The following is a 24,486-nucleotide window of genomic DNA, read 5'->3' as shown; positions in this document are numbered from 1 at the left end:
GGGTGTAATAGTGGGTGTGTTTCTGCGGATTGCAGGAAAGACAAAATGTTGCCTGGTGCTTGCACTGTGGTGGTACTGCTTCAGCTCTTTCAGCCGTGATCTAGCTCTCTGCCAGGAGCACTGATATTAGATAAGATATGGTATAACACCATACAAGATAATTTTCCATAAGGTTCTTATTGGTTTTCTTGGCAGCAGAAAATCATTAGTTTCCAATCATTGGTTGGAAAACTGGAATTTTTTCCTGCAAGAAATTTTGAATGAAAATCTTTCAATTTTTGGTCAAAAACATTTCAGTTTTCCAGTGGGAAGTTCTGAGTTAATTTGATTAAGATGTTATGTATGTTTTTTTTAAAACCGAAAACTGAAACCAAATGTCATTTTAAATGGAAACAAAATGAACATTTTTTCATATGAAAACATCAATTCAAAATGAGAATTTTTGTTTAGAAATTTTCTGCAAAATGTTTTTGTTGTAACTGACATATTCCAATAAAAAATTTGTTTCAACAAAACTGTATTTTTCAAAGGGAAAACTTTCAGCACAATAAATAAATAAATAAAATGCAAAATTGACCAGCTCTAATAATTAACCTGTGACAATGTTCCATTTCACAGACATTCTCTTAATCCACACTCACACATTTCTGATTGACTTCTTGGCCAAATTGTTTATTGATAGACACAAGAAAAAAGACAATGAAAGGCCTAATAGTAACCATTATTTTGAAGCACGTTTCTTCATCTTCCTATCAAAGTACTTGATAAGCTGTGTCACTATTCCAGTCTGACCCGTGGATTCTGGGTAAAATCGTTCACCTTGATTAGGCCATCAGGTCCAATGCTGCATAAAGAATGAAATATATGTTAAATTAATCGAGACCTGTATTTTCATTATAGATGAAACAGAAAACATACTAATTATAAACTTCCCCTCTTCCACCCAATCTCTGCTCCCTGTGCTGTATTCAAACTTCACTTCTCTCCTCCTACTGCAGTTGAAGTCAATGGAAACATTTGCATTGACTTTAGTGGGAGTTGGATTGAACCCTTTGTCTCTTTCATCCATCCCAGATCATGACTTTTCCCATGGCATCCTGTACACTTGGAACAAGTTTTTCATTTATTTACATCAAGATGCCTCCCTTTTTCAAAATACACATAACAATCTATGAAGCATTTACTATAATGTCATATTGTTATACCATTTACTATAATGACCATTCAGCATTCTGGGCATATTTGTTTTATTTTATTGAGCTATATTGCACTGTTGTAACTTTAGGGGCAGAGCCTCACCTGGTATAAATTGTAAAAACTTATTTGAAATCAGTGGAGCTATGCTGGTTTTTCTAGCTGAGGATCTGCCCCTTAGAGTGTAAGCTATCTGAGCAGAGGCTTGTTTCTTGTTTAGTGCTATATAAATAATAAATGGTAATAATCCTTAAGACTCTGCCACTTGAACTCTGTGCTTTTCTTTGGACTGAAAGAATTTGGTGCCAGGACAACATCTTTCTTTGTCTCCTTTGAAGCATTTAGCACACCTTTTGGTGCTATACAATAAATAATAATGATTCTTCCTTTTTCTTGTCTCTTCCTCCCCCATTATTATTGGCCTTTATTGCTCGCTCATAATTACCTTTCATGCCCTCATTTTAACAATTCTTTCCCTATGCCTGCTACTATTTTCACTTCTTCCTAGTCTGTTTCGCTCTCTCTACCTTCTGCCTCTCTTTTCTACTGTCTCCCTTCCTCGTTTGTTTCTCCATCCTTCCTGCAGTTTAACAGCTACAGCATAAATACATGCCTCTGATGAAAGAACCTTTAACTATGGTTGACAATTGACAAAGATGTACTTACACCTCCTGTTCAATGTAATTCAGCATTCGGCTGACATGAGATGCTGAAATCTCCCCGTCCACTTCAGCAATGTATGTGTAGAGAAACTGGAAAGTGCTAAAAGGAATACGTGGGGGTCCACTGTCATAATCGCTGGATAAAACCTCACATATAATCTTCAGTGTTTTTGCAATAGTCTATTGGGAAAAGAGAATAAAGTAAGTGAGCCTCACTTTTGGCACTATCAATGAAGAGACTAGAGGCCTACTTTTCTTGGTATGGAGAGAAACACTGTCATATAGACACAAAAAATCTGTTTGAAAAGCCATAAATAAAGGATTGAATGATAAATGACAATGTAATAAATAAAAGGAGAGGTCTGCTGGGATCTCCAGAAGCTGAATTAAGGCTTTATTTTATTTAACATCTTTATTAATGTTCTGGAAGATGAGATAAGTACTTGGAGATTGTTTGATGAATAGTACTATTATAAATGTGACATTATTCATATTATAAATAGTACATTTATTTTGCAGGTGATACTGAGGGCTAGATTCTGCCTTTAGGCCCAGCCTTGTGTGAGGGCTGATTATTGAGCGGCTGCATTTCAGGAATAGCTCTAAGAAGCATTGAGCCTTTGAGGTTCATTTCCCTCTCTTTTTTCTCATTACTCTTGCTGGGCAGCACTTTTCTTTTGGCCTATACCAGCAGCAAATTTTGACACTCTCTGTGTTGGCTGGTGCATTAGGGAATGGAGTTAAGGCTTTGCCAATTACTAGCCCCTCCATCCAAACCTGCCGTATGGAAGAGTAAAAAGGCATAGATTATGCACCTGTGCACTTCAATTTAGGATCTGGTTAACCAGTTAAGGGGGTGTAAGAGGTTTTCCAGTGCCCTCTTACTCCCCTGTGTGGGAGCATTTACTATGCAAGTCAAAGTCTAGTGCGAACGTGGGAGGTATTGCAAACAAGATCTAATTCTATAATCCGGACTCAAGCAAAATTCCCATTAAAGTCAACTAATATAAAGGGACCTGAAAAGTTATCAGTATGGGAGGGAAATACTAAAATAAAATTCATCCTGGAAAAATGGAAACAAATATATTTTGTGAGGTGGGAACTCAGCTATTAAATGGGAGGGACAAATCTAGAGCACAGTAATGACAAAGTGGTGATGGTGAACAGCATTGGATATGGTGTCACAAAATACTCCACTGTGAATGTGGTTTTCATATGCAGAGAAATCATGTCACAGACTACAGGAACAACAATCCTACCGTGCAGTTTAGGATTCAGGTGGGATTGCGTCTGCAACACTGTATACTTCTCAATACCAGAAAAAGGTTGACAAATTGGAGGGAATTCAGAGAATAGCAACAAAAATATTTAAGGGTTGGAGGAATTTATAAGAAAAGACTCAAAGAAGAAATTATGTAAAAGCTGGGTATGTTATGAGTAATGAAATATATTATTATAATTATTTGTTATGGTGTCATTTGAGATCTCAATCCCATTGAGTGGTGTGATTGGGTGGACTAGGCCCCGAGGCCCCCTGCTGGTGGCCTTTTGGCCCTGCCACATCCACCCCAGAAAAGGGCAATAGAGCGGTTCTCCAAGCTGCCTAGAGAGGCTGTGTGGGAAGCAGCCAATCAGGGCCCACCAAACTAGTATAAAAAGCACTGCAGGGCCAAAATAGGGGCAGTTCCTTGCTAGAGCTGAAGGAAAGTGGATGGTATGTGGCTGGCTGAGGGATCTGCAGTACCTTGGCTGAGGTAGTGCTGCCAGAAGCTGGGGAGAGTGAGAAGGAGCCCTGAATGGGTTGTGGGGACTCCATGAGGACAAAGGCCTGAGGTAGGGGTCAAGATGGCACAGGGCTGTGAGAAAGTGGCCCGGGAAAATTAGAACAGCAGTGGGACTTAGATAAAAGGACACAGTGGACAGTTGCTATCTACAGGGTCCCTGGGTTGAGACCTGGAGTAGTGGATGGGCCTGGGTCCCTCCCATCCCCATTAATCACCAGGGAAAGTGGCCTGGACACTGAGGCACCCCAGAGGGGGGAAATGAACTGCAGCAGCCCAGCTGCAGAGTCGTGGACGGAAAGGCTCTAAGAAGGTGAAGACTTTGTCACCAGGGAGGGAGCCCTGGGGCACTACTCTATCCTGGAGCATGGACAACTGGTGGGAGACATTACAGAGGGCATTGAGAGAGACCCCTGTTGGGCTTGTATCCCAGAAGGGGTTTTGCTTGTTTTTTATCACACGGACTGTGTGTAACTTGACCAGAGGGCTGAGTCACCATACACCCACCACAAAGAGAGAGAGAGAATGTAAGAACATGCAGTAGGCTGGAGGGCACTTGCGAGAGGTGAGTGTGACCCCATTACAGGCGGGTAGTATATAAACATAACAAAAGGATGGTTCCTGTGGCAAAAAGTTTACAATATAAGATGGCAGACTGGTACAACAAATAAAAACTGTCTACAAGATCTGAAATGTGTAAATAACAAGAAGAACTAAGAGTTGCTTAGGATGGTATACTATGGGGAGCTGGGACCTCACCTTTTTATGAGTGCTGTCATCAACTAAGGTGAAACAAAATTCTTTTGCTGAGGAAAGTACAGGAAACAAACTAACAAAAGGAAGGAACTAGGAACAATAGAAGCAGAGCTGCAAGCCACCAAATCACACTAGAAAACAGGATGACCAACTCTTAAGGCAATTATCTATAAGACAGAAAAAAAGCTGCATAATCATGAAGGACTTCAATCTGAGTGACGCATGCTGGAGGTGTCATGCCACCAGTACTAAAATATCCTTGGAATTTATTAAAATTATAGATGACCATTTCCTAACTCAAAAATTGTTGCATCCAACATGGGGCAATTTATATTAGACCACCTCTTGACAGATGAAGAGGAATTGATCACAGTTATAAAAATCAGAGGATGCTTAGGTGTCAGCAATCATGACTTGGCTATATTTGTTATGTGTAAGCACAATAAATTCCAAACCAGTAATATATGTACTTATTGTTTTTACAAGGACCAGTTTCACAAAACTGAAAACAATTAAGAGACAAATCAGCTGGGAGAAAGAGTTTAAACTAAAATTGTGAATGATAACTTGAAACTGTTCAAGAAGATTTTACTAGATGTCCAAAAAGCCGCAACTGAGGAGGAAGATTAGGGTGGTTAAAAAACCTGCCTGGTTTAGAGAGGAAGTGACAGCAGCTATAAAAATATATAACAAATGAGACAAAGAGGATAGCAGTGAATATAAATTGGAAGCTAGGAGTTGAAATAAATTGATAAGGGAAGCAAAAGGACTCAAGGCAAAATCTATGGCCAGCAAAGTTATGGACAAGAAGGAATTTAAGTATATTAGGAAGAAAAGGAATCCTAAAAACAGGTACTGGTCCATTATTACATGGGAATAGTAGAATTGTCAATAATAATGCAGAAAAGGCAGAAGTGTTTAATAAATATTTCTGTTCTGTATTTGGGGAGAAAAAAAGATGTATTCATATCACATGACAATTAAATACTTTCCATTCCAACAGTAACTAAGGAGGATGTTAAATAGCAACTATTAAAGTGAAATATTTTTTAAAGCTCCTGGATGCAAGTTAGATGGGCCTGCTGATTTAAAAAGTTGTCCAAGGAGCTCATTGGACCATTATTGTTGATATTCAATAAGTCTTGGAACAGTGGGAAAGTTCCAGAGCACTGGAAGAAAGCTAATGTTGTGCCAATATTTAAACAAGCAAATGGGATGATCCAGTTAATTATAGGCCTGTCAGCCTGATATTGATCTCTGGCAAAATAATGGAATGGCTGATATAGGACTCAGTTTACAAGGGGTTAAAGAATACAATGGTGTTATGGAAAATAGACCTGTCAGACTAATCTATTTTTTTTTTTTGAGAGAGTACAAGCTTGGTTGATAAAGGTAAGAGTATTGATATGATATACTTAGACTTCTGTAAGGTGCTTGACTTGGTAGTGCATGACATTTTGATTAAGAAACTAGAAGAATACAAAATCAACCATGGTACGCATTAAATGGATTAAAAATTAGCTAAGCGATAGGTTTCAAAATGTAATTGTAAACAGGGAATCATCATTAAGTTGGTGTGTTTCTACTGGAGTCCTGCAAAGATTGGTTCTTGACGCTATGCTGTTTAGCAGTTTTATAAATAACTTGGAAGAAAACAAAATAATTACTGATTAAGTTTGCAGGTGACAAAGATTGGGGCGTGGTAAATAACGAAGAGGACAGTTCATTGACACAGGGTTAGCTGGATCACTTGGTAAGCTGGGTGCCAGCAAACAATGTGTTTCAATGTGACCAAATGTTTACAGGATGGGGGGACTGTATCCTGGGAAGCAGTGACTCTGAAAAAGATTTGGGGATCAGCGTGGACATTTAGCTGAACATGAGTTCCAAGAGTGAGATTGAGTCTAAAAGGGAAAATGATTCTTGGGTGTATAAACAGGTATAAGGAGATTGCCTTACTTCTGTGTTTGGCCCTGGTGCCCACACTTCAGGAAGGATGATGGAAAAATTGGAAAGGTTTCAGAGAAGACCCATAAGAATGATTAAAGGATTGGAAAACATGTCTTTTCGAAAAAGATTCAAGGAGATCAATCTATTTAGTTTAACAAAGAGAAGGTTGAGGGTTGACTTGATCACAGCCTATGAGTACCTACATGGAGAACAGAAATCTGATAATAGAGGACTCTTCAATTTAGCAGACAAAGGTATATCAGGATCCAATGGCTGGAAGTTGAAGCGAGACAAATTCAGACTAGAAAAAAGGTGAAAATTTAACAGTGATGGAAACTAACCATTAGAATAATTTACTGAGGATTGTAGTGGATTCTCTCTCACAATAGATATTAGATCACGCCATTCATACAGTGTAAAGCATGCCAGGTTGGTTGGTACTGGTTTTACAGTGACTGCCTTGCACATTGGGGAGTCCCACCCTGCATTCTGTGTGCACCTAAACTTCTGATGAAGAGAGGTTCAGTAGTATAATGGATGATGGACATAATTTGATGCACCAGTGTTTTCCATTGTGTGCCAGACACTAACCATAACCTTCTAGAATTCATCATTTGTAAAAACTCATCTTGAATGTAAAGATCTGATATATAAAACTATATTTCAAGCTCTCCTGGCTGGGAATCTTGACTTTTAATAAGTATTTCTGAAAAACACCTAACTCACTTTTTGAATGCTGTAAAAATATTAACCGTAATCATGAAGGGATGTGAAATATCCTTGAGATCATGAGAGCTCTGACGCTGGGATGGTTGTGAACCTTAAATGTTTTGGGCCCTAAAGGTAAAAGGTAATAATTGGAGATATACCAATTTCCTAGAACTGGAAGGGTCCTTGAAAGGTCATTGAGCCCAGCCCCCTGCCTTCACTAGCAGGACCAATTTTTGCCCCAGATCCCTAAGTGGCCTCCTCAAGGATTGAACTCACAACCCTGGATTTAGCAGGCCAATGCTCAAACCACTGAGCTATCCCTCCCCTGATAGAGCATTGTAACAGGATGGCTTGCCCATGGTCTGGAGTGCCTGGGGCTAAGCTAGCCCGACTACAAGATGAGCCCCACCTGTGAGAAATCTGGTGATTCAAAAATAAAGGGCAACAGGAAGCTGCAGGGAGGGGTGTGGCTAAGAGAGAGTAGCTGAGATTGCTAGAGCCAGGCGGTCTGGCAGTCAGGGCCGGCTCCAGGCACCAGCATTCCAAGCTGGTGCTTGGGCCAGCAATCTTCAAGGGGCGGCTGTCCCTGTTGTTTTGCCCCCAAGCAGCGCGCTGAATTGTCACCGCGGGCGGTGGGGGCAGTCCCTGTGCCCTTAGGGCGGCAGGTGTGTTTCCGCGGCGGCGGCAATTCGGCAGCAGTAGCTTCTATGTTTAGCTGTCTGGGGTGGCTTCAGCTAAACATAGAAGCTGCCGCCGAATTGCTGCCGCCGCTGAAACGCGCCTGCCACCCTAAGGGCACACGGACTGCCCCCGCCGCCCACGGCGGCAATTCAGTGCGCTGCTTGGGGCGGCGAAAACTGTAGAGCCACCCCTGCTGGCAGTATTCAGAAAAGAGGAGTTTATGTGGAGAAGGTGGAAAAAGCAGCTATGAAGAACAAGTTTGGTTCCAGTAGAGCAGTAGCCAGATAAAGCCTGTGAGTGGGAGTTTAAGAAGGGAAGTTCAACTGACACATGTTTGGTTTTGGACTTTTGAGTTCTGTATTTGACAACCTGAGGAGAACTGCAGGAGAGTGAATTAAAGAGTTTGATCTTAGACGGTTAGTGGAGACTGAGTTCTTACAGGGTCCAGATGAAGAGAAAATAGAGGTGGAAGGCCAAAGAGGCAACCCTAGTCATAAGGGGGTGCTCAGGAGGCAGTAAATGGTCACAATCATTATCCTATAAAGAAGGATTATCAGTTAAAGCCTTTTGTTGAATATGAAAGCATACAAATGATTGATCCTGATATTCTAATGTGCAATTAGAGGTTTTTTCCAAAAGTGTGGCCTAATTCTGATCTTATTCAAGTCAATAAAATCCCACCTTTAGTTCCCACTGATGCTAACAGGAATGTTCACTAGGACTATGTGAGCAGTGTAGGGATCATTAATCTTATAGAATTATCTAATTTGTAGGCCAGCATCATTAAGGGACACAATGTTTTGAACTTTATGCACTGCTGACAGTTTTAACAATAGGTTTTTTTTTTCCAGTTAGCGATTAATATTATACATTGCACAGAAGGTCGCAAGACTCTTGAATCCCACAAGATGGAGCCAACTGATTGTATAATGACCAGCCCTTTGCTTATTCTAAGACTGACAAAGGGTCCCTCATTATTTCTTTGAAATAAAGTAATGCACATGTATTTTGTTAGCTGGATTCATGGAAGCATCACTGGCACCTCATGGAAAACTTTTTACTTAGAGACAATTCTGCTGATGTGAATGTTTCTCACTGGTAGGGGCATTCTCATGAAAACAGGAGCTTTATTGTCTAGGACTTCATTGACTCCAACTGATTGTTGCTCACCTGAAGTCAAAATTTTCTGTGACATCAAAATTATCTGCACAAAACCTAAGTCTAATGTCAAAATTAGAATATTATGACTTTAACTGAGGAATAAACTGAAGAAAGAGTTGAATGCCTAAGCACAAATATCCCATTTTTACACAAATGTCCATAATGAAACAAAAGGGAGGTGAAATACAGAAAATAGGATTTCTAAATACAACTATCTCTAAATGGAATGATTTTCAAGATTTGCTATGAGGCAAATGTTGCTAGTGATACTGACTGATCATATTGAACCCAAGCACCACTGATGTAAAACTTGTAAATGTTTTAGTTAAAACAGTGCTTAAAATGAGTTATATTTATTGTTTCAGGAGCAGATTAATACATTTTAAAGGCATGAGGGACCATTATGATCATCTAGTCTGACCTGCTAACTATAAACCATAGAAGATCATCCTAGAACTTCTGTTTCAAATCCATAACTTCTGTTTGAGCTATAGCATTGTAGGGGCAAGGTTGCGGGCGATTGGCAAGGAGCTAAGTGGCGGACCGAGTATGTGATTGAATGCAGGCGGAAGATGCAGGCTGTTCAGTGAACTTTGCTTGATAGACCTAAGATATAGTTTAGTACAGTTCAGCATGTTTTTGTTTGTAAATAAGTTAGTTTAGATAATATGTACAATTTATGAATGCAATGAATGCAGCCAGCTGTTGACCCCATATAACCCTAAGATAAGCACGGGGGATATAACATCGCAAAGCACTCCCCTTGATGGAGTCCTGCCTGGCCAGCTGTCCTGGAAGGCCAGAGTCCCCCGGAACCCCTCCGCGTGCCTCAGGGACTCCCCGCGCAGCTTGGAGTGTAAGTCCTTCTCTCAGCAAAGCCTTGCTTATTATTCTCAGGCTGAGAAATGTATCTAATCTTGAGTTAAAGATTGCAAGTGATGGAGAATCCACCATATGCCTATGTATATTGTTCCAATGGCTAACCACCCTCACTGTTTTTTTAAAAAAAAGCTTGCCTTAGAGAATACATTCACCTCCTCTGCAATAGATCAGATAGGATTTGAACATGCAATCACTTGCTTACAGAGCACAACATGTTCCGATGCCCCATTAAGCCATTGCAGCTATGTTGAGAATATAAATGTTAATAAAAATGTACACTTATTAATGCCTCTTTCAAATTATAAGACTCTAAAAGGGCACCTATCCTAGGTCCTAAGAGCCCCTGACATTTTCCTAAAACATCATAACAAATCCCCCAGGAAACCCCACCATATAACAAACACAAGTATCTAAACTCTTACAGCAAAGACATTAAAGAAACCCATACCACACCATGATATCAACCTGCATGAATCAACCCTTATCCCAAAGCCTCATTAAAATGATGAGTTTTGCAGCATACACTGAAGGCCAACAGAATATGGCTATTTCAGACACAGCAGGAAAATGAATTCCAAAGTCAAGGGGCCCTCATGGGGAACACTTCTAAACCAAGAGGGTTACAGATCAAACAGATCACCTCCGTTAAGGTCAACTGTGGCAGTATTGTAGGGGGAGACAGATGGTCTCTCACGTAGGCAGGTCCCAGGATATGTAGGGTTTTATAGATCAAAACTATCACCTTAAATGCCACTCTGAAATCCAGATGCAACCAGTGCAGATGACGAAGTACTACTGCAATGTGCTTGCAGTGAAATACCTCACTTAACAAGCAGGCTGCCTCATTCAGCACCAGCTTAATTAAAATGCATTGAAAATACAGTCCCATGTAGAGCATGTTACAGTAATCAAATCTAATCTTGGGGTGGCAAAATCATTAGTCATGGAAGTGAGTTCTGAATTAGAGAGAAGGGGTTACAATTTTCTGGCCAGTCACAAATGAAAGACAACTACCTTGGCTGCTGTTGATACCAAATTATCCAGCTATAGCTAGGAATCTAGCTATACTTCCAAATTTTGAACTTGGGTAAAAAATGGTGGACAAACACTCAGTCACAGGGGCAGATATAAACATCACCATATATTCCAGTTTTATGCCAAACTCATCAACATCACGTCTATTTTCTTTGGATTGAGACTCAGCCAACTCGCTCACATCCATGCTCCAATCTCAGCCAAGTTAAAGCTATTAACTGCACCATAAAGCTGGGGAAATCAGCATATTGAAGGCCCCATAACCAATGGCTTCCTGCTAACCTTCCTAATGGCCTCATAAAACTTTAATAGGTGTAGGAACAAAATGGAGCCTTGCAGTATCCTACATGAAAGCACCCTCAGGGAAGATGAGTGATTGCCTGACTCTACAGCATGGTAATCTCACTGAGAAAAAAGAAAAACCCTGTTTACTGTCCCTGGGACCTACAGGTGAGTCAATAACACCTTGTGATCCACAGTATAGAAGACAGCTGATAGATATAATGATATCAGCATAGTTACTTGATTTTCATCCATCACAAGAGAAAATAATGTAGTTTCCTTGCTGAAGAAAGTGACAGTATGTACGCTAACAAGAATCATAGAAATCTGAAGTATCTAGATACTGTGATAGTTCCCACAACATTTTGAATAGTCTTAACCACAAAAGGAAGACTAGATACAAGATGGCAATCAGCTAGATTGTCAAAATTAAATCATGGCTTCCTGAGGCCATTAGAGAAGGTGGCAGCTTGACCTCCTTAAGGCAGGGATTGCTAATCTCCATCAGCATTTGACCTAATATCTCCCCTCTAGTCTTCACCAGATAGGAAAGATGTGAATCTAGAACATAGGATGTGGTACCAAGTTCCCTCCAACACTTCTAGAATCTCAGTCAGCACCAACAGGTGAAATTTATGTGGAGTGACAAGATGTTGTTCTTCCTCCATGGAAGGAGAGAATTTGCTCCAAATGTGCATAATTTTTCTCTTAAAAGAACTATACATTTCCTAATACTGGGAGGGATTTAGATTCACAGTGCAGAGAGACAGAATAAACCAAAGCAAATCTATTGACTGAAATATTGTGGATGCTATGGTGGGGACAACCTCTTTTTGCCTCTCTCATAGTTATGGCATATGTGTCTAGAAAAATCTTTATGATACAATCAGATAAAGTCTATAACTCTGCCGCTGCCACTCTAGCTGTCTTCCCCTGTTGTTGCAAATCATCTGTAAAACAATGTGAACTGTTATAGTGAAGTTGGGAAAGAGGATCCAGGTACCACTATATCAGTGGTAGAGAAAATAAATCCTGTTATAAAAGCCTAATATGACATTGATCAGTTGGAGGAGCAATACTTTCTTGCAGAGCCTTCTATAAATGCTTTGGTTCCTTGACCTCTGAGGGCAGATTGTCAAAATAATTCCCTCATCCCAAAAGGAAAGGTGCTGAACTCAAAGCCAGGAGGTGTGTTTGGTCCATGACATGGGTAAAATATCCAATTGCTCAACCTCCAATCTCAACCCAAAACACTAAATCAAGATCAGCTATGTAAAGAATATAAAAACGTGAATGAAAAAGTGTAGATAAACTTACAACTCCAAGAGAGCTACATGCCAGGGCTAAAAACTTAAGCCATTCAATTTCTTCGGTAAAACGACCAACAGTCATAACACTCTCAAATAAGTCTATTGGGAGATTCAGCACCTTCCACATGTGGGCCAGTTCATCTACATGGATTATCAGTCTGCCACTCACCTGGAAAGAAATACATAATAATAGTCATCACGGGTAAAGAAATATTGTCCTTTCATTCCCAGTTTTTCTATACTTTAAACTGAAATATCATTAGCCCAAACATCCCCACCCTTTTTAACTATGAAATCTGGAGAGTCATTGAGGGGCTTGAACATTTTCTCCAACAAGTACAGAGCAGAAGAGATGTAAAGAACAGAATGGGCTCCTAACAAAGTCCTTGCACTATGCTTGGCATGAGGTAAAGTCTTTTGGGTCAGTGGTAATTACCACCAGGAGCTATGTCAAAATAACGACTGTGTTGATGTCAGAGTATTAGACACAATGGGCACTCTGAGGGTGCTGAAGTTCAGCTTCAGACCTTGCCATACTGAATCTACACTAACAGATCAGGATGCCCAGCTGGGACACTTTACTTGGATTTGTTCTAGACTTTTGCTTTTGAAATGACCTAGGCTGACTTTGAATTGGATTTATGGGAAGAGCTGATGATGCCAGACAGCCTTCAGGAGCAACTGGATGTCTGACACACACATTTTGCAGGCAGGGTTAAGAAAGCTCATTGTAGATTTGATCCATATAGAAAACAGAAATGAAGACTGAGGACAGTTATGATTCCAGGCTGTAAATTTCGGTATAATTAACAGCGTGAATTAAGGAAATAAATTATTTCTGCTACATCTTGCAGGACTTTAATTTTATGAATATATAGCCTGAGTGAGCAACCTTTACTGCTGATGAATACTTATGCAAATAATCCTATTAAGTACAGTGGCATTACTTGTGTGAGTAAGTGTTCACCAAATTGAAAAAAGTTGCCCAGTCAAGACCAAAGGGAGTACAATTCAAGGAAAATTCTATTTTATACTGTTGCATCTAGCCAAGGAGTCACATTTTTAAAGGTCTTATTTCTCAGTTCTTCATTGGTAGAAACCTGTGATTTTTTTCAAAGACACCAGCTAATATATTAGTATTCTCCGTACACATTTTACTTGCATTCATTGACTAGAGTATTTGCAGACATAACATTGAAAGCAAATACATTTTCTCAGACTGAAAATGTAGTATCTGTAACATTGTTAAGGAAGCAAAATAGCATATGGATGTAAATGTTCTGTGTCTATATATTTGCCCTAGAAAGTAAATGAGATGTTTCTTACTCGTTGGTGTAAGACCTTTAAGAGCTCTGGAGTGAGTTCTGCCCAGTTTGACAAAGGTACCCTTTCCGATCGCTCTCTTACTGGAGGTATATCACCACGGGCCACGGCACTAAAGTAACTAGACAGAGAAAGACGGATAGATGCTTGCTTTCTAAATGCTTTTAACAGAAGCGGATATTAAACATAATGGTTCATATGATTTATGCTTACTAAATAGAAGACAATTGCATTCCAACTATCTGATGCAGTGGCTTCTGTTTAAGTAGCACTGCTTTTAATCAGGAAAGTACTGTGCTATCAAACAACTTTCCTTTCATTCCTGCACATAAGTGGTATTTTTAGGGCCTGAATCATCTCCCGTTGTAGTCAGTGGAAGTTTTTCCATTGACTTCAATGGTCTTTATATTCAGCCCATAGTGCTCTTTTTTTTTGGACATCAAATTTTTGGCCCTGATTCAGGAAAGCATTAAAGCACAAGCGTAATTCCATCCCTATTCAGGAAAGTATGTTAGCATATACTTAAGAGCACTTCATGAATAAGAGTGCTTTCCTGAATTAGGGTCGTTAAATGAAAATCATCTTTTAAAGAAACCATACATTTTCTCACAATGTTTAGGACAAGTCTGTGATATTATCAAATAGAAGCAAATATGTTACAATAAAAGAGAACTTTCCTCCTAATAAAATATTAATGGTCATCCAGTATAAATCTTTTTCTCTTTAATAATGCACAGCACTACATTCAAAATGCTTTATTGTTGCGCCAAAGGAAACTAGTATTCTGGAAACAATACAGACCAGCTTTAGTTATAATGCAGTGGTACCCAACCTTATTACACAGGCGGGCCACATAAGCACAACCTACGTATATTAATAAGATTTAAAGTCACTAGTATTGATTTATATTTTAAGTTCAGCTTGTTATGTATGTATTTAGATAGACGATACTGTTCATAGAAACAACCTATTTACACACTTGTGTAAACTAAAATAATGCAAGCATAACGACAAAATGTACATGAATTGCCCATTAGTATATTGTGTTGAAGTAGGCTGTGGGCCTTCTGAGTGCTCTGCTGGACTATGTACGGCCCGTGGGCGGTAGCCTAGGCACCCCTGCTATAATAGATTAAACTTATACTGAGCGAGATGAAAGACAACAGGAATATTATTTAAAAAATAAATAAATAACATTTTATGGTTCAGTCTATCTATCAAGTGCAATTAGCTTCTTTTTTTACTTAGATAAAATTAACTCTTTAACCCAGGGGTCGGCAACCTTTCAGAAGTAGTGTGCCGAGTCTTCAGTTATTCACTCTAATTTAAGGTTTCGTGTGCCAGTAAAACATTTTAATGTTTTTAGAAGGTCTCTTTCTATAAATCTATAATATACAACAATAGTTTAGTTATATGTAAAGTAAATAAGGTTTTTTAAATGTTTAAGAAGCTTCATTTAAAATTAAATTAAAATGCAGAGCCTCCCAGACTGGTGGCCAGGACCTGGGCATTGTGAGAGCCACTGAAAATCAGCTCGTGTGCCACCTTTGGCATGTGTGCCATAGGTTGCCTACCCCTGCTTTAGCCTATCATCCACATATGTCAATATCAGCTGAGGGAGTTGACATTTCAGGATAGGCATGTTCATTAGACAAATTACACGTCAAATTGATTTAAACACTTGTGCCACTCCATGCACTCAATTACTCTGGGAAAAACTCCTTGTGGAGTATTTCAGTCCCCACAGCATTTAACCCTGAAAAAAGGAAAATAAAATTTAACACACAGTTTGGGATTGCTGCAGTGCTGAAGACTCCTGTTTAAAAACAAAACAATGAACCCTCCCCCACCTTGTAATCTATAATCTACTGGATTTACTAACAATTTATCCTTTCTGTTGTTCTGGGGGCATGTCAAATCAGGCCATCCACCAATTTAGTGGTCACTGGAGAGTTGTTCCATGCTAAAGAAAAGGGAGGAAGGATTGCAAAGATATGAGGCCATATCCTGACATGGTGTAAATCAGTATAGATACATTGATTTAAATGGAAGTATACTGATTTATACCAGATTAGCATAGAACCCATTTTTTAAAAATGAACTAGCACCATAGATGTATGCACTTGTGATATACACGTTACTCTCATTGCCCCTTGATGGTGAAGAGATTTGAGTGTTATAGACCAGTGTTTCTTAAAATGTCCATAAGTTATTAAAGTGCTGAATTTAGCTGGGAGCTCACTCTTCAGAGGAATTTCATTTTAAACAGTCTCAATTCAAAGTGGCAACTGTACATCTGGGAACATGCAACGATCACCAGCAACTAGATTAAATTAATAGTGTGCCAGCTGTAGAGACATTTAAAATACCAGATCTCCAGCCGTAGTGGGGACAAAGAGAAGGTAAGTGTGGGTCTCTCACAAATATTCACTTTGGAGCACAATACAAGCCAAATCTGGAGAGGAAACGAACACCTGCAAACAGGGGCGGCTCTAGCTTTTTTGCCGCCCCAAGCATAGTAGGCAGGCTGCCTTCGGCGGCTTGCCTGCAGGAGATCCCCAGTCCCGTGGATTCGGCGGCATGCCTGTGGGAGGTCCGCCAGTCCCACGGCTTCGGCATACCAGCCGACAAATTGCCGACGAATCTGTGGGACCAGCGGACCTCCTGCAGGCATGCCGCCAAAGGCTGCCTGACTCTTGCCCTCGCAGGGACCGCAGAGCGCCCCCGTGGCTTCCCGCCCCAGGCACACGCTTGGAGCGCTGGTGCCTGAAGCTACCGCTCTCTGCAAATCACATTGACTTCACAGTGTTGCCAGATGCTCAGTAGATCTCAAAAGCTATTGTGCACCAGCGATCAGATCTTCAACTAGTGTAAATCAATGTAGCTCCAATGAATACCTCCACTGAAGTTGACTTCAGTGGGTAGATCCAGTGAAGTGATTAACTTTTCCATGGTGGCAGGCATAAATCTTTTATAACTGGGGTTTGATTTTTTAAGTGTTAGGAAAAAATGAACATACTCAGATGCCCATTGGAGCAGATCTGGAGGCTGGGTTCGAATAGCAGCTTTTGTAAACTGTTTCAGCAGTTCTGGCAGTTCTGGAGGGATGCATATTTGCTTATCTGTATATGGCATAATTACTGCACCTATGGGGAAAAATAACAGTTTTGTAACATACTCTGTCTATGCTGAAAATGTGTTTAAAAATAAGTAATAAAATCTTGTTAGAAAAACAATCAATACTTGTGGAAAGATCTGTTTTAATTTGTGGCTCAGTATGCTGGCTATACGTCTTACTCTGTAAACAGTTTCAGAACAAATAAGGCACTATACTACACATGTTATAAAACCAAATAAAAAAGACACATTTCTATAGGTGAAAAGATCACTATTAACTTTTCTTTTCTGACAGTTTCTGTCCTTTTTACAATATCTTGCTAATTATGATTTATAGTCATATCTAATGTACTGTACTGTGTTATGTACAGTAAATATTCTAGGTACTACAGACTAAGTATGACAGGAATTTGTAGATTTGGATCAGACTGAGGATTGAACTACAAGGGTTACCATTAAAAAGCTAACATTTACTGCTTCATAGCATCTGATAAACGTCAGTATTCTCCTATACTAAAAATAGGAAATAAAGGCCTAATCTAAAACCGAGTGATGTCCATGGAAAGACTCCCTATCTCATCAGTGGGTGTTGGATCAAGCTCCAGCTGTGTTACATTTAACAGAAAAAATGAAAGTGTCAATCTCAAAGGTCGAACTCATGAAATCAGGGAACAGTTTTCTTGACAACTGGCTCGAACTCTGAAACTCCCTGCTTCAGGTGAGAATGAACATGACTCCGCTGCCTTCAGAATGAAATGCAAGATGAACTTCTTTAACCTAAGCTTCCCACAATCACAGCTCCCACAATGAAAGAGACGATAGAAAGGGGAAGAAGAGAAACACCCCCTGCCCTGAACCTTGCAAAGAAAAGGGAGAAATCTAGTTCCACTTGAGGACTGCTGTCTTCCAGTAGTCCATATCTGGGAGAGGGTCAGATTTTGTAGTCATGTGTGCCATATAAGAATGTAGCAAGCTAGCTAGATACCTTGATGTGGTGGTGACTTTCTAATGGTAACCACTAAACAACAGAAGAATCTAAACTCTCAGAGTGGTATGAACAATTGGAAAATAGAGGTAGGATTTTCAAAAGAACCAGAGGATGTTAGTTGCTCAACCCCCATTGAATATTTGTGGGATTTGGGGACCTCACTTCATTAGGTTCTTTTGACAATCCCAGCCTAGAAACTTAGACTATAATATCAGAAAAGGAGCTCACAAGAGTTGGAGGAGATCAAGGACCAGGAGACCAGAAGGGAATAGTCAGCATGAGTAACTTAATTAACTATTATTACTAAGGTAGCATCTAGCACTAGGAAGAGTAGGAGAAGTAGTAAAGGGCTGAGGAACAAAAAGAATGGAGAAAAAAGTGACTTGGATAACCTAGGTCACATTGCATGACTAGAAAAAGTTTCAGAGGAGTGGGCAGAGCTGTGCTATTTATTATGAGAGCATATCAGGACCAGCATTGAAGGGATTCTATTTTTTACATGACCTGTTCAAAAGAATGGCAGGCTCTGTGCAATATATTCAATTTGTGCCAGATTGCAGCCTTGGATATTTACATTCCAAACTTTGTTTAATTTAAGGAGAGAGCTTATGAAATGTCAGAGGCATGAAAGAAGCAAGAAAAAGGAGGAGGGGAAAGAAGAGGGAGGGGTAAGCATGGAGCACATTATTTCAGAATTGTGGCTGAGCCCACCACAGTTGAGCCCCACTTTTTTTTATAAGGAAACCACATTACCTTGCTAAAAAATTCAGTTACACAGCAATAGCCCTAGAACCTCCCACCTCTGAGAGCTGTTCCAAGCAAGTTTTGTATTTTTTCAGAAATGTTAGCAAAGTAGAGGGGATATACCAGATACACAGAACAGCAGTAAAGGTGCTTTCCATCCCATATTCCTGTTACATTTGTTAGCAAGGATGATGGAGAGTTAAACCTTCAAAAATTATAATATATACCATGACTTAAAAGGTTCAGTGAGAGCCTGTCTCTCCTCTACCCCACTGTCAGAATCTAAGATATAAAAAAGTAAGGGCCTAGTTCACTTCTGCATTACCAGTGGAGAAATTCCCTGAAGTTTTCAACAAATTGCCAGTGTCCCTTGCCTGTGAAATCTGGAAGCATCACTTAATTGTCATGTCTTACATTTCCCCTGAAGTATGCAAAAAAGGGGGCTGATCCTGCAGCCCTTGCTTAAGCAAAATGCCCAGTGGGGACAGTTTCTCAGATGGTGCCAATAGGCATAATTCCATTTATCTTCAGTAGAGCTATGCTGATTTATACTAGCTGAGAAACTGGCTGTGTGTTCCTGATTTAATTAGTGGGAGCTTTGCCTGAGTTAAGACTGCAGGATCAGGCCTTAACAAGATTCAAGGGTATTCACTCACTTTGGGCCTGACCCAAAACCAACTGAAATCATTGGAAGTCTTTCCATTGACTTCAGTAGGCTTTCAATCAGGCTCTTTCAGAATAACAACATAGAACACATGCAACGGTATATGGCAGCTCCAGTGAAACTATACAAAGGGACTTTAAATTACTGGAAATAGCAAGACCCCAGACACATCACTTTCTAGCACTGAAGGTATACCAGGAGATACTGCGAGTAGCAACATGGAGGTAAAATACTGCCCTAATCCTAAATTATTTAGGTGAAGAAGTAAAGAGCATCAAACAATCAGTCTAGTCACTTACAATTTTCTTAAAATCTGAGGAAACAATTATCAATTTAATAAATTCTCTGCAATAGGGATAAACACACTCTTTTACTCTACAATGGAGTTCCTCCCAACATGGGTCCTATGTGCTGGGGAACAGCACCATATTTTTATTTACTAGCCTTCACACCATCATTTCTACACACATCCCCTTTCCTCCATCTATCTCCTCTATAATAATTCTTGAGTAAAAATTCCACGCAATTTTTTCCCCCAATCCCACTTGAGAAACAAGCCACTGAATTCTTTAAATGCCTGCTCCACATCATCTTTCCCTAAAATCTTGGGCAAGGGAGGGGAAATTCCTGCTCTGGAGCTTTCACACCTCTACCACCAAAAATACCTCTCTCCAAATCAGTGGCTTAAATCCTGCCCAGCTGTGAGAGCTTTTACTATCTGAAGGCTGTTTGGTGTTCTATGTGAAATGAATTTGGTGATCTGAATTCTCTTTCTAGTGGATACATGTCCAAATTACCCTAATTGGTACCATTTATAACCCACTCAGCAGAAAAGGCAGGGAATATGTAGGCCTGGAAACTAAATTTTTTTTATCATAGGTCTCTTCAGGCCAAGGTTGAGGCACATTGTTGGGGTCGAATGGGGAAGAATGAACTCTTATATCCATAATAACATAAGAATGGCCATACTGGGTCAGACCAATGGTCCATCAAGCCCAGCATCCTGTCTTCCGACATTGGTTGGTTCCAGATGCTTCAGAGGGAATGAACAGAACAGAGCAATTATCAAGTGATCCATCCCGTGTTGTCCCATCCCAGCCCCTTGGCAGTCAGATGTTTGGGACAGTCGGAGCATGGGGTTGCATCCCTGACCATCTTGGCTAATAGCCATTGATGGACCTATCCTCCATGAACTTATCTAATTCTTTTTTGAACCCAGTTATACTTTTGGCCTTCACAACATCCCCTGGCAATGAGTTCCACAGATTGACTATGTGTTGTGTGAAGAAGTGCTTCCTTTTGATAGTTTTAAACTTGCTGCCTATTAATTTCATTGGGTGATCCCTGGTTCTTGTGTTATGTGAAGGGGTAAATAACACTTTCCTATTCACTTCCTCCATACCATTAATGATTTTATAGACTTATATCATATCCTCCCTTAGTCGTCTCTTTTCTAAACTGAACAGTCCCAGTCTTTTTTATCTCTCCTTATATAGAAGCTGTTCCATACACTTAATCATATTTGTTGCCCTTCTCTGTACCTTTTCCAATTCTAATATATCTTTTTTGAGATGGGGCAACCCAAACTACATGCAATATTCAGGTATGGGTGTATCATGGATTTATATAGTGGCATTATGATATTTTCTGACTTATTATCTATCCCTTTCCTAATATTCTGTTAGCCTTTTTGACTAGATCTCTTTCTTGAGTGATAATGGCTAATTTAGACCCAATCATTTTATCTGTAAAGTTGGGATTATGTTTTCCAGTGTGCATTACTTTGCATTTACCAATATTGAATTTCATCTGCTATTTTGTTGTCCTTTTGGACAAGGTCCTTTGCTGGACCTTTTTTCTATGCATATACGGCATAGTCTCTATGGATGTCAATCTGGTTCTTTGCTCAACTTCCCTGTCTGGTACCCTTGTTTTGAACCTTTGACTCCCAACTTCTGTTCCTGTTTTGTTGTCCCATGCAATCAGTGGCCTTCTGGGCTCTGTGATCCCCTACCTCAACCGAGGATGCAGGCCTTTTGTCCTAGGTGGGCATAGGCCTACTCTCCCAGGATTCAAATAGGTTGGTTCTCTGTTTGGTGTTCCCTTCTGGATCCTTCATTTTAAGCCTGTGCCCTATACTCTCATTCCTGTTTAATATTTGTTGTACCCTATGTTTTGTTGATTCCTAGCTCTGGGGCTCCTCCTCCATTTGAGAAAGTGGGCATTTTGTTCTGGTGGGCTTTGCCTACCCACCCAGGATTTCAAATAGGCCGGTTCTCTGCTTAGTGTCCTCCTCTGCACCCCTCATTTTGAATCTGTGACTTACACATCCTTCCCTGTTTTTCATTTTTTGTCCCCTATAATTATGTAAAATCTGGGTTCTGTGGCCCCTCCCTCATTTGAGGGGGCAGGCCTTACAGTGTTTTGATGTCTTCCTCCCACCATCCTTGCACTTAAATAGGCTGGCTTCTTTTGCCAGCACTAATGTCATCTGAATGGTCATTTCTAGATATATTAGGCTCAAAATTTAGGTTTTTAATTTTTCTGAATGTTTCACAAATCCTAAAATATAATTGTCTTCATGTTTTTTGAATATCAGTAGAAGTAGTTTTTGTTTGTTTTAAACATTCTCTTCAGTGTTGGAACCTCAACACTGCATCACTGAGCCCCTGCATGAGAACCAAAGAATTAAACTGAAACTGACTACAAAAATATCTTGAAAATAACAAGTCTATTTTTGTTGTTCAAGCTGAGTGAAAGCAAAAGATAACTGAAGAGCAGCATTGGTCAAAGTTAGTTAAAACAATTCCTTCCTACAATGTGATTAGTAACAGAAGAAAGGGAACTTTAAAAGTGTTCCCTCAAAAAATGTTAAAACATAATCACTTCTGGTATCACATCCCTATACACCTATAATTTGGTATCCACTACAAAGTATGCCAGTCTTATTTGGGGAGCAAGAAAGAAGGCCAACAAAATGACTTCAGCTTGCCAAACACCGGGGAGCGAAGCTGGAAAAGTCAGAAGCTAAAAAGGTCTCTTAAAGAAAATCCTCTGTTTTCATGGCGGTAATGTTAATCTCCACAGCTCATGCCCAATCTTTCCATGATTGGGCATGACCCCACCAAGTCATTTGGCACCTTCAGTCTTACTCTTTAACAGTTGCCCACTATTATCTGACAACTTCACCATGACTCTCTGGCAGCTTTACTCCCTTTGGTGGCTCACCCACCCCGGCCCTTTGACAATTAGCCACTTTCCTGTGACAAATTTTCTCCAAAACTGTTCAGGGTTAAGACCCCATCCCTTGACAATTGCCCTTTACATCTTGACAATAAACCCTCAACCCTCAACTCTTAACTGTTGCTCCACCAGACAGTTGCCTCACCCTTGGACAGCAGCCCCCACCCCTGTCACTCCCAACACTTGACAATTTTCTTCTCATTCCTATTCTTTGACAGCTTCTTTACAATTGCCTCCATCTTTTGATGATTGCCACATCTCAGCTACTCTATACCCCATCATTGTCCCCCAACCCTCATGACAATTGCCCTCACCCCAACTATACCCTTCATTCCCCATTTTTCACCATTACCGGAGGCTGAGGAATCTCAGCCTCTCCGTGGAGCTCCGCCAGTCCCTGGTTTGAGGACAGTCAGATCTGGCTCTATGTGCGACTCAGGGAAGCTAACATCCAAGATGGGGGCTGCAGTGACTCAGGACTGGGCCTTTTGTTTCCCTGAATCCCTGAGTGTCCTAGCAACCAATGCCCACCTCACAAAGGCTCTGACTCTGTCAGCTGCACCTGCTGCCAAGAGAAGGTGGAGGGCTTGAAATGGTCATAGGGTTTGCAGTGGGGAGTTACTTACAATAGATCTGGAGTTCACCAGGGAAGGGGATGCTTGAAACCTTGGAGGATGGGAACCTTTAAATTTCCATATATTTTCTTGGGTAGGCAATGAAGGGTGGATTTAAACCTCTATGGTTTTTTGAGGGTCTCTGACTTGGAAATCTGTGCAGGGTAGTCAGGAAGCAGACAGGTATGAGAAGAAGAGGAAGAGGCCAAATTCCTGAGGGAAGGGGCTTCCTGGGGATGAGGTATCTGGCAGGGGCAGATGCTGGCTATATCAAGAGAAGACCAAACTTAGCAACTGTTGTGTGTATGGGGAGGGGGCAGGTGCAATGTGGGCAATATGCCAGCAATCCTGCAACTGAATGGTGTAAAACAGGGCAGATTACAGCTGCCCTTATCCAGGGAGGTGTGATCCATGGGGATGATGATTCCCAGTACAGCCCAGGGAGGGACAAAGGATCCCAGAACAGCTTGTGGGCATGATGGCTCCCAGCATACAGTGCAGTATGTGAGGATGACTAAGGCCCCAACTCCTGAAGTCACATGAGATCAGAATCTTAACTTTCATTCTTTTATTTCTTATTAAGTTATTTTTTCAACATTCATGGATGCAAAGAAAATGTTGAAAACATGATTCAAAGGCGAATGATGCCCATCTGAAACTGCAGATAGTCTAAAACAATAGCTCTAAGAGGTATGAACTTGTACATTCATTGTAATTGAAACCTACTGCCACTCCAAGGAACAGCAGTGTCACAGAAGAGGTCCATATGCGGGTGGTGTCTGGTGCCTCAGATTGCCTTAATTTGGCTCTGATGCTATGCCCGATTTTTAACCCAAAAGTTAACAAGCAAGGATGCTATAAGTATTTCCCATGTTGGACTGCATACCTCCTTTGAAAATGGTTTTGGATACTTCAGGCAATAACCTCTAAATGAAAGAAGCCCTTTTAAAGTATGAAAAGTAAGTGTGAAATAGCATGAGCTGTACTATCTGAACAAATATAGGTCTAAACTGATCCATTCCCCAAAGAGTGAGCAAAAGTGCTGCTGACAGTAATGGCATTGTATTGTCATGGGAAGAGGAATAGTTTGGTAACGTGTATATACAGAAATTGTGTCTAATGCCAAGAAGATGAAATAATTTTTTTCCTGTTAAGCATTGAGATGTTGGAATGTTATCATTTCAGTAACCATCCTTTATATTCAACAAGGGTCTGTGCCATAGTTTCAGGTGATCAGAAGGCTGCTTTCTTGCATCTTCCAATGAAGTTTGTCCAGAAGAATGCCCTGGATTATTGCCAAAGGAAGCTGGCAATGCTTCTTATTATGCCTTTTATACTATCAAGGAAACATGAATGCTTATTTTATTAATAAAACTGAAGTTTCTCTC

General features: G+C 40.3%; 1 protein-coding gene and 1 long non-coding RNA gene across 3 annotated transcripts; one reads left to right on the top strand and one right to left on the bottom strand.

Annotated features, from left to right (window-relative positions):
• Positions 1 to 651: 651 nt before the first annotated feature.
• Positions 652 to 22,993, bottom strand: LOC120374312 (ropporin-1). 2 transcript variants are annotated; one of them, XM_039493731.1, is made up of 6 exons: positions 22,837 to 22,993; positions 16,748 to 16,874; positions 13,732 to 13,849; positions 12,413 to 12,574; positions 1,861 to 2,036; positions 652 to 844 (listed from the first exon to the last, which is right to left on the bottom strand). In XM_039493731.1, the coding sequence occupies exons 2-6, from the start codon at positions 16,861 to 16,863 to the stop codon at positions 778 to 780; spliced, it is 639 nt and encodes a 212-aa protein (XP_039349665.1). In that variant the 5' UTR covers positions 16,864 to 16,874; positions 22,837 to 22,993; the 3' UTR covers positions 652 to 777. The 2 variants fall into 2 exon arrangements, with proteins under 2 accessions (XP_039349665.1, XP_039349666.1); XM_039493732.1 differs by having other exon boundaries at positions 22,831 to 22,980.
• Positions 22,994 to 23,056: 63 nt separating this feature from the next.
• On the top strand, positions 23,057 to 24,486 carry LOC120375033. The gene is made up of 3 exons (XR_005586401.1): positions 23,057 to 23,192; positions 23,682 to 23,788; positions 24,284 to 24,486. It is a non-coding gene; the product is annotated as an uncharacterized LOC120375033 (long non-coding RNA).

The sequence above is a fragment of the Mauremys reevesii genome, linkage group 11 (genome assembly GCF_016161935.1).
Source record: "Mauremys reevesii isolate NIE-2019 linkage group 11, ASM1616193v1, whole genome shotgun sequence".
Taxonomy (NCBI): domain Eukaryota; kingdom Metazoa; phylum Chordata; order Testudines; family Geoemydidae; genus Mauremys; species Mauremys reevesii.
Note: the sequence above shows the minus strand (reverse complement) of the source record. Positions and strands in the feature narration are given on the sequence as shown.